Here is a 10,000-nt window from a genome sequence, read left to right as displayed (position 1 = left end):
AGATGTTAATCACAGGATTTATAATAAGTGTGTGTGAGACCTGTCTGTGTTTCTACCCTCCTAATGCAGCTCTATATACATGGATCAGATTTAGATCAACAATACAGACATGTCTGTGTGTGTGTATGTTTGTGTCTCTGTGTGTGTGTGTGTGTGTGTGTGTGTGTGTGTGTGTGTGTGTGTGTCTGTAAAACCTACACTGCAGAAAATCTTCTCTGCTCTTTGGTTCTGAAGGTAAACTCATCTGAACTGCTGCAGCTTTGGAGACACAGAGACAAAATAGAGACAGAAAAATGCCGTTGAAAGTTTAAAGTGTGAATGTGAAAAATTTGCTTCCTCACGTTTATTTCAGATGTCAACAACGTCACATCTCAATTTATTAATCTGCTACGATTTTCTCCACAAATGTAAGATTTGTACTTTGTTTGTCTGCTAAATTGATCTTGATGTCATTTACAAGACTGGCGCTAATAGTGTGTGATTTTCTGCAGTCTTTTTCCTGCTTACTTCTTATTTCTGTTAGATGAATTTTATGGCTCTTTTTACTGTGATACAGAAACAATGTTTGTTTGTTCACCTTGTGCTCTGATTTTGCTGAATTTCTCCTCACAAATTTGCTTCACTCGTTTTTTCAGATCTGAGAGAGATTTTCTCACTCCATCATATGAGAGATGTTTATTGACAGTGAAGCTGGGTGAGTCGTCACAACCAGGAGAAACACAGAGAGACGGGAAACTCTACAGAGAGGAAACACATCATAGAGAAGGAGAAAAGTGGATGAGAGGAACGAATGAATCTCAGACTGAATCAGAACAAAGACACACTTGTGATCTTAGACAGGAACATTTCTTGTTGCTGTAATGAGCTTTTAGGAGGAAACTTTGTGAGGAACAGCGCCCTCTGTAGCTCAGACAATGAATGTTACCTGGAGGAAGTGGATGTCATATAAATATAAAGTCAATATAAATGTGCCTTAAGGAATCTTCAACACTTTTAGAAGTAAAACAAAATAGAATTTGAAATCAGAAAAAAGTTTCACATGACCATGATAAATATCTTCATCATCATCATCATCATCATCATCATGCCGTTGACTATTTAAAGTACACTGACTGGTCTGAGCTGTTTCACACGACTTTACAAAACACATTTTGACTTTTAATAAAAATCCACCTTACACTGAATGACAGTCAAATAACCAATCAGATCACCTCAATAGAAATTAGATTAGAAATAGAATTTGTAGAAATTAACTTAAAAAGAATAATAATATCCAGTTCTCACCTGTTTTTTAGTTCTTTCTGCTTTAGCTGAAACTGTATCATGACCTTTGTGTTCTTCCCTCATACACAAGTAACAGATGAAGCTTTGGTCAGTACGACAGTAGATCTCCATCGGTTTGTCATGTTCAGAGCAGATCTTCTCTTGGAGCTCTGCACAGGCTTCAACTAACTTGTGCTTCTTAAAGGCAGGAGACTGATAGTGAGGTTTAAGATGTTCTTCACAATAGGAGGCCTGACAAACCAGACAGGACTTGACGCCTTTGCGTTTTCTCCCTGTGCAGGAATCACACTCCACATCTCCAGGTCCAGCGTAAAAGTGAGCAGGAGAAGCAGCTTGGATTTCAGTCTTCTTCAGTTTCTCCACCACTTCAGCCAGCATGTAGTTCCTGCGTAGAACAGGCCTTGGAGTGAAGGTCTCTCTACACTGAGGACAGCTGTAGACGCTCTTCACATCCTCCTGATCCCAGTGAGCATTAATACACACCTTACAGAAACTGTGACCACAGGAAGTAGTCACTGGATCATTCAGGAGATAAAGACACACTGGACAGCTGAAGTGATCCACAGAAAAATGATCTACTGAAATACTGGCCTCTGCCATTTTCCTGCACCGAGAGAGAGTGAGTGAGTGAGTGAGTGGGTGTGTGTGTGTGTGTGTGTGTGTGTGTGTGAGTGAGAGAGGGAGAGAGAGAGAGAGAGAGAGTTCGGTCGTTCGTTCGATGGTTCGTTCGATGGTTCGTTCGTTCGATGGTTCGTTCGTTCGATGGTTCGTTCGTTCGATGGTTCGTTCGTTCGAAATAATCACCTGTCTGTGATCTCAGCCACCCTAAAACTATAAGTATAATTTTTACTTTCAAAAATAAAAATTACGCAGGACATGTCGTCGATGGGAAAGAAAATGATTTATCAGTTTGACCCAAGAGCGAATTTTTTTACTTTGCTTTTACGCGCGTGCGTTGTAGTCTTTCAAAAGTGCGTCATCAGCTGTCTGCTTTATTTGAACGGAGAAACACAGGCACGCGCAACGTGCACGCGCAGTCGGTGCTGGACGCATTTATCTATAACGTTAATCGGTGTAGGACGGTTATAGAAGGTATTTTATAAAAATTAACTGCATTATTAAATTAAATTGAAAAAGAAAAATCAGTTATACCAGTACCAGTGGAATTTCACTATTCTTATTACCAGAGTTGATAGCAAAAACAAAATATTAATGCAAACAATCCATTCAATACAAAATAAAAATAACATTTATTGATTTGTTCTTTGTCTTGTGAATATTTGTTTATTAATGACTGCATTCATTGGACACACTGTTTGTAGAGAATGCACACATACATGAACTGATTTGATTCAAGACTGGCATCATTGCATCATGCATAAAATTTTGGTGTCCACTTTTGCCATTTTAAATAATACCATAACCTTTGGCTTACTACAGTATGTAGTCATATAATATATAATATAAAACTTTTAAATTCTCACTGAGGGCTAAGCCCCCATAAAGATGAAATCCTAAAACCGCCCCTGGTATGAACTGTACATGGGTTCCTGAATCGATGAGTACACATAATTGAGAGAAAATATAACTATGTGAACTATAATTACACAGCAGGGTGGCAATGATTCTGGATGGCACTTCATTATATCCTGCTAAATAAAATTCCCAAAGGATGTTTGAATTCAGAAGGGGGGGGGGGGGGGTGTTCACATCTTGTCACATGGATTAAAACATTTTTAATCCATTTTAAATGACTAAGAACACACACACACACACACACACACGATATTAGCTTCTAACTGATGCCATAAAAACTCATCTATATTAATCAGACTCGATTAAATGACTGAAGATTACATCAGCTGGTCTTAATACCCTACAATAAAATAAACTCATTTTTACATATTATATGAACACAATGCTATTGTGTTATTGTGAATATTGTTGCCACCCACTGGTGGTGTGCACAGAGTTGCCATACTTGTCCTAATCCCTCCTTAATGTTATGCCACAGAGTCTGTTTATTCTTTGAGTACTTCTTGATGGGATGGGAACAATAATATAATATACAATAACAAGAATGTGTTTATTAAGTTTCTCAACCAAAAAAATAATGCTGATACTAATCAGGAGCTTCAGTTAATGGTTACAAAAATCAGAATGGTGATGAAGATCTCTGTGATCTTAACCTTGACATGGTTGTGGGTACCAGATGGGCTGGTTCGAGAATTTTTGGAAGCTGATGATCTGTTGTGATTTTCACACACAACAGTCTGTAGCATTTAGTCTTCTCAACAAGGTCTTTACCTCAACAGAGCAGATCTGTGTAATCTCTGTAGACACTGACGAATATCCCAGGGGATCGGCGGTTTCTGAAATACATCTAGGAAGAAGTTCTTGACCTATATCTATTAGCATTTTCCTGCTGCAACATGATTGGCTGATTAGATAACTGTATGAACCATGGGCGAGGCTAGCCCCTTTTTAGGAGCTCAGCACCCCTAAAATTTTTATTAATATTTTAGTCCAGCGGGTCGCCGCCGCTGTGGAGTAGCACAGGACCTGAGTGACTCGTCCATAGTCATAAACAGAGAGAAGTAGCCCCGGTTACAATGTTCTTCCGCAAGACGCATGCGGTTCTGTTTATTAACTGCTAGAGCGTGAAACAAAAACAGCAGCGCGACAAATAAACTGCGTACCTGTGTGGTGTGTACGTGTGTCTCTGTTGTTAAAGTTTATCGTTAATTTGATACTCATTTTAACAATCGGGAGTCATGTAAACATGACGTCACGTGCGTCTTTTCCGGTCAGTCATCATGGAAACATGAAGAAATTTTTTTGGAGTTCTAAAATAGGTAACATTAAATGGAGGAAAACATGGTTATTACCATATAAATACTATATTCCGAATAAAGTGAAAGAAGTGCACTTAAAAATTTTGCATAATATATACCCTTGTGGGGCACGGTGGCTTAGTGGTTAGCACATTCGCCTCACACCTCCAGGGTCGGGGTTCGATTCCCGCCTCCACCTTGTGTGTGTGGAGTTTGCATGTTCTCCCCGTGCCTCGGGGAGTTTCCTCCGGGTACTCCGGTTTCCTCCCCCGGTCCAAAGACATGCATGGTAGGTTGATTGGCATCTCTGGAAAATTGTCCGTAGTGTGTGTGTGTGTGTGTGTGTGCGCCCTGCGATGGGTTGGCACTCCGTCCAGGGTGTATCCTGCCTTGATGCCCTATGACCCGAGGTATAGTTCGGATAAGCGGTAGAAAATGAATGAATGAATATACCCTTGTAATGCATTTTTGTCTAAATTTTGTGATGTAGCTGATATATGTACCTTCTGTAAAAAAGAAAGTGAAGATATTTGTCACTTATTTTTCTCATGTAATGTTTCTTCACTCTCCTGGAAAGATTTGAGTCTCTATTGTTTTTCTAAAATTAACGTGAATGGTGTTTTTCACATTAAGGATATTTTGGGGTTTTTTTTTGAAAACCAAAACAAATCTTTAGAGTCAACTGTTAACTTTCTTATCCTCGTGGCAAAGTTAAATTTTCACAAACAAAGATTTCTTAAGAAAATACCTACTTTTATAGAGTTCTTATGTGTAGTAGAACATTTAATTAAATCACTGAGAGTAATTAATAACAAAAAATGTATTTCTTTTTTGAAGAGATATGATGAGATCTTTCATGTAATGTGATTAATACTTGTTTTGATGTTTTTATTTGTTTTCTTTTTTTCTTTAGTACCCTCTTTTCTTTACTTGTTCTGTTTCTGCCTTTTTTTCTATCTATTCTCATACATCTGTTCAGTTAATGTTGGATGTGTTGATGATACATTTTGTGTAATGTATACATAGTTGTTTTTGATTAATATCATCTTTGAATTTGCAATAAAAAAAAAAAAATTTAAGAAATCATGGAAACATGAAGCTCTGGCGTTTGGACCGACATATCACTGTATACCACCAGTACTGTATGTGTGAAAACACTCACTGTGGCTTTTTAAATGAATTGTTATTCATTCCTAGATTTATAGTTATTTTTCAGTTGTGGCTGACTATCAAACTAGACAATAAAAGAAAGTTTATGTTAATGTTTTTTCCCCTGTATTTATTCATTCCTCACACACAGAGGATTTAACTTGAACCAGGCTTAAAGGTAGGGTCTCCGCTTTTTGAAAGCCAATGTCGACATTTGAAATCACCAAAACAAACACGCCCCTAACCCAAACGGGTCCCACCCCTGTATTGATAGCTCCGCCCACACATACATGCGTAACTCAGGCAACTAACGGAAAGAAATGTGTCTATCATAGCTGAAGGGAAGAACAATACGATTGCAGATAAACATTCATTCATTCATTCATCTTCTACCGCTTATCCGAACTACCTCGGGTCACGGGGAGCCTGTGCCTATCTCAGGCGTCATTGGGCATCAAGGCAGGATACACCCTGGACGGAGTGCCAAACCATCACAGGGCACACACACACTCATTCACTCACGCAATCACACACTAGGGACAATTTTTCCAGAGATGCCAATCAACCTATCATGCATGTCTTTGGACCGGGGGAGGAAACCGGAGTACCCGGAGGAAACCCCCGAGGCACGGGGAGAACATGCAAACTCCACACACACAAGGTGGAGGCGGGAATCGAACCCCGACCCTGGAGGTGTGAGGCGAACGTGCTAACCACTAAGCCACCGTGCCCCCTGCAGATAAACAAACAAGCAAAAATGACACAAGCATAATCATGCAAAGGACGGCATATATTAGTTCTGTGTAACAAAGCAAAACCAACGTTACTCACCTATCAATAAGGAAAAAAGCGCCTCGGCGTCTTAAGTAAAGTTGGCCGCATATTCACAGACTGGAGTTTCCCGAGTCAATAACTCCTGAGCTAAACACTGTTACTACACAAAACGCGGTTGTAGCTGCCTCTCTACATTACTACGATAGAAAAGAGGTGTTATTTGTGTAGTAACAGCGTTTAACTCAGGAGTTATTGACTCAGGAAACTCCAATCTGTGAATATGCGGCCAACTTCCCGCTCCTTCAGTTCTCTCCAGCGCTGGAAAGCTGATCCTATATTAACACGGGTCCTACTTCTTGCCTTATCGTAAGCCTTTCTTCGCTTTCTTTCTTTGTTTTTATCCTCCATGTCAATATTAAAACCGCTTTCTGCTGTCACACATGCGCACTGAACACTATCTCCGCCGCATATTGACGAGCCCCCCCCCCTGCTCATTGGCTACACGTTTCTTTTGATTTTTGTTTTGATTTTTGTTTAGTAGTCGGCCCGACTCAATTTTCTGAAGCATTTCTCAAAAATCGGAGACCCTGCCTTTAACTCCTGAACTCCTAGCATTTCTCTCTCTCTCTCTCTCTCTCTCTCTCTCTGTGTGGGTGGGTGTGGCCTGCCAGTGAGCAATGGACATACGACAGTCTTTAAAAGAAAAAAGACAGATTCAGGTGAGAGACTAGGGACAGTCCATAATGACCTCTGTCTTGTTTTTGTTCTTCTGAAAAATGTTAAGCAAGCTAAAATAACAGATAATGCAAACCAGCTGTTGTTGTATCAAATTACTTATCTAGGCAATGGTCCCCTGATTTTATTTATTTCAAACACACAATGGAGAATACAGCTTCTCTTGTGAAAGGAATTTGTCATTTAAAAAAGTTTCTAAGCCCAATAATAATAATAATAATAATAGTAATAATGAAGACATTTAAAATGGCACGCCTCTTTGTGCCTTTTGATCATATCCTTAGTTTCAGCACCCCCAAAAAGGAGCTCAACACCCCTAAAGCTCTGACCCTAGAATCGCCCCTGATGTCCAGTGTAGCTCAGGCACAAATTAAATCTCACACCTCACTTCTAGTTTTTATAAACACTTTTACTAACATTTTATTTTGGATCACAAAACCTCACAGATGAGTTATAACGCCACATCAAGACTCCAGCGTATAGAGGCTGAGTGAATGTGGTGTGGACTCTGTGGAGGAGCCTCATGGTGTCAGAGACGCTGTAGAAGGACAGAGTTCCTGCACTGTGATCCACATACACTCCTATTCTGGAGGATGACGGACATTGGAGCTCAGTCTTAATGTTGTTGTGCCAGAAAGAGACAGGGGAAGAAGAACACCACAGACTCCAGGACTGACTGTTGTGTCCAAACAAAAACTCAATATCCTGTCCTTTCCTGCTGATCTCTTTATATGACACTGATATGTCCACATAACCGCTCCTCTCCACCTCCCAGTAACAGCGTCCACACACACTCTCCTTACACAACACCTGAGACAAGGAGTCAAATCTCTCTGGATGATCAGAGTATCGCTGTTGTGTCTCACTGCATGTCACCACTCTGTTCTTCTCAGACAGAATGAGTTGATGATGTGCTGTGTTTGGATCCAGAGTCAGATAACAAAAATCTAAAGTAATAAAATGTCCACATGTTAGATGTCAATCACAGGATTTATAATAAGTGTGTGTGAGACCTGTCTGTGTTTCTACCCTCCTAATGCAGCTCTACAGTATATACATGGATCAGATTTAGATCAACAATACAGACATGTCTGTGTGTGTGTATGTTCGTGTGTGTGTGTGTGTGTGTGTGTGTGTGTGTCTGTAAAACCTACACTGCAGAAAATCTTCTCTGCTCTTTGGTTCTGAAGATAAGCTCATCTGAACTGCTGCAGCTTTAGAGACACAGAGACAAAATAGAGACAGAAAAATGACGTTGATAGTTTAAAGTGTGAATGTGAAAAATTTGCTTCCTCACGTTTATTTCAGACGTCAACAACGTCACATCTCAATTTATTCATCTGCTACGATTTTCTCCACAAATGTAAGATTTGTACTTTGTTTGTCTGCTAAATTGATCTTGATGTCATTTACAAGACTGGCGCTAATAGTGTGTGATTTTCTGCAGTCTTTTTCCTGCTTACTTCTTATTTCTGTTAGATGAATTTTATGGCTCTTTTTACTGTGATACAGAAACAATGTTTGTTTGTTCACCTTGTGCTCTGATTTTGCTGAATTTCTCCTCACAAATTTGCTTCACTCGTTTTTTCAGATCTGAGAGAGATTTTCTCACTCCATCATATGAGAGATGTTTATTGACAGTGAAGCTGGGTGAGTCGTCACATCCAGGAGAAACACAGAGAGACGGGAAACTCTACAGAGAGGAAACACATCATAGAGAAGGAGAAAAGTGGATGAGAGGAACGAATGAATCTCAGACTGAATCAGAACAAAGACACACTTGTGATCTTAGACAGGAACATTTCTTGTTGCTGTAATGAGCTTTTAGGAGGAAACTTTGTGAGGAACAGCGCCCTCTGTAGCTCAGACAATGAATGTTACCTGGAGGAAGTGGATGTCATATAAATATAAAGTCAATATAAATGTGCCTTAAGGAATCTTCAACACTTTTAGAAGTAAAACAAAATAGAATTTGAAATCAGAAAAAAGTTTCACATGACCATGATAAATATCTTCATCATCATCATCATCATTATGCCGTTGACTATTTAAAGTACACTGACTGGTCTGAGCTGTTTCACACGACTTTACAAAACACATTTTGACTTTTAATAAAAATCCACCTTACACTGAATGACAGTCAAATAACCAATCAGATCACCTCAATAGAAATTAGATTAGAAATACAATTTGTAGAAATTAACTTAAAAAGAATAATAATATCCAGTTCTCACCTGTTTTTTAGTTCTTTCTGCTTTAGCTGAAACTGTATCATGACCTTTGTGTTCTTCCCTCATACACAAGTAACAGATGAAGCTTTGGTCAGTACGACAGTAGATCTCCATCGGTTTGTCATGTTCAGAGCAGATCTTCTCTTGGAGCTCTGCACAGGCTTCAACTAACTTGTGCTTCTTAAAGGCAGGAGACTGATAGTGAGGTTTAAGATGTTCTTCACAATAGGAGGCCTGACAAACCAGACAGGACTTGACGCCTTTGTGTTTTCTCCCTGTGCAGGAATCACACTCCACATCTCCAGGTCCAGCGTAAAAGTGAGCAGGAGAAGCAGCTTGGATTTCAGTCTTCTTCAGTTTCTCCACCACTTCAGCCAGCATGTAGTTCCTGCGTAGAACAGGCCTTGGAGTGAAGGTCTCTCTACACTGAGGACAGCTGTAGACGCTCTTCACATCCTCCTGATCCCAGTGAGCATTAATACACACCTTACAGAAACTGTGACCACAGGAAGTAGTCACTGGATCATTCAGGAGATAAAGACACACTGGACAGCTGAAGTGATCCACAGAAAAATGATCTACTGAAATACTGGCCTCTGCCATTTTCCTGCACCGAGAGAGAGTGAGTGAGTGAGTGGGTGTGTGTGTGTGTGTGTGTGTGTGTGTGTGAGTGAGAGAGGGAGAGAGAGAGTTCGGTCGTTCGTTCGATGGTTCGTTCGATGGTTCGTTCGATGGTTCGTTCGATGGTTCGTTCGTTCGAAATAATCACCTGTCTGTGATCTCAGCCACCCTAAAACTATAAGTATAATTTTTACTTTCAAAAATAAAAATTACGCAGGACATGTCGTCGATGGGAAAGAAAATGATTTATCAGTTTGACCCAAGAGCGATTTTTTTTTACTTTGCTTTTACGCGCGTGCGTTGTAGTCTTTCAAAAGTGCGTCATCAGCTGTCTGCTTTATTTGAACGGAGAAACACAGGCACGCGCAACGT

At 39.9% G+C, this 10,000-nt stretch overlaps 3 protein-coding genes across 3 annotated transcripts in view; all 3 read right to left on the bottom strand.

Annotated features, from left to right (window-relative positions):
- LOC132846775 (E3 ubiquitin/ISG15 ligase TRIM25-like) overlaps nt 1–2,496 on the bottom strand; it is a 3,241-nt gene extending 745 nt beyond the window's left edge. The window contains exons 1-3 of the mRNA XM_060871492.1: nt 1,285–2,496; nt 578–707; nt 199–258 (exon numbers count right to left, since the gene is read on the bottom strand). Of these exons, the coding sequence (XP_060727475.1) occupies nt 199–258; nt 578–707; nt 1,285–1,884 (790 nt within the window). The 5' untranslated portion in view covers nt 1,885–2,496. The remainder of the gene's footprint in view (nt 1–198; nt 259–577; nt 708–1,284) is intronic.
- Nucleotides 2,497–7,182: 4,686 nt separating this feature from the next.
- On the bottom strand, nt 7,183–8,445 carry LOC132847097 (tripartite motif-containing protein 16-like). The gene is made up of 3 exons (XM_060872069.1): nt 8,310–8,445; nt 7,931–7,990; nt 7,183–7,723 (listed from the first exon to the last, which is right to left on the bottom strand). The coding sequence occupies exons 2-3, from the start codon at nt 7,974–7,976 to the stop codon at nt 7,197–7,199; spliced, it is 573 nt and encodes a 190-aa protein (XP_060728052.1). The 5' UTR covers nt 7,977–7,990; nt 8,310–8,445; the 3' UTR covers nt 7,183–7,196.
- Nucleotides 8,446–8,828: 383 nt separating this feature from the next.
- LOC132847096 (E3 ubiquitin/ISG15 ligase TRIM25-like) lies at nt 8,829–9,984 on the bottom strand. Its single transcript, XM_060872068.1, has one exon. The coding sequence runs from the start codon at nt 9,608–9,610 to the stop codon at nt 8,981–8,983; it is 630 nt and encodes a 209-aa protein (XP_060728051.1). The 5' UTR covers nt 9,611–9,984; the 3' UTR covers nt 8,829–8,980.
- Between the last annotated feature and the right edge of the window lie 16 nt (nt 9,985–10,000).

This window comes from Tachysurus vachellii, chromosome 6 (genome assembly GCF_030014155.1).
Source record: "Tachysurus vachellii isolate PV-2020 chromosome 6, HZAU_Pvac_v1, whole genome shotgun sequence".
NCBI lineage: Eukaryota > Metazoa > Chordata > Actinopteri > Siluriformes > Bagridae > Tachysurus > Tachysurus vachellii.
The sequence above is the reverse complement of the archived record's forward strand: the minus strand, read 5'-3'. Positions and strand labels throughout refer to the sequence as shown.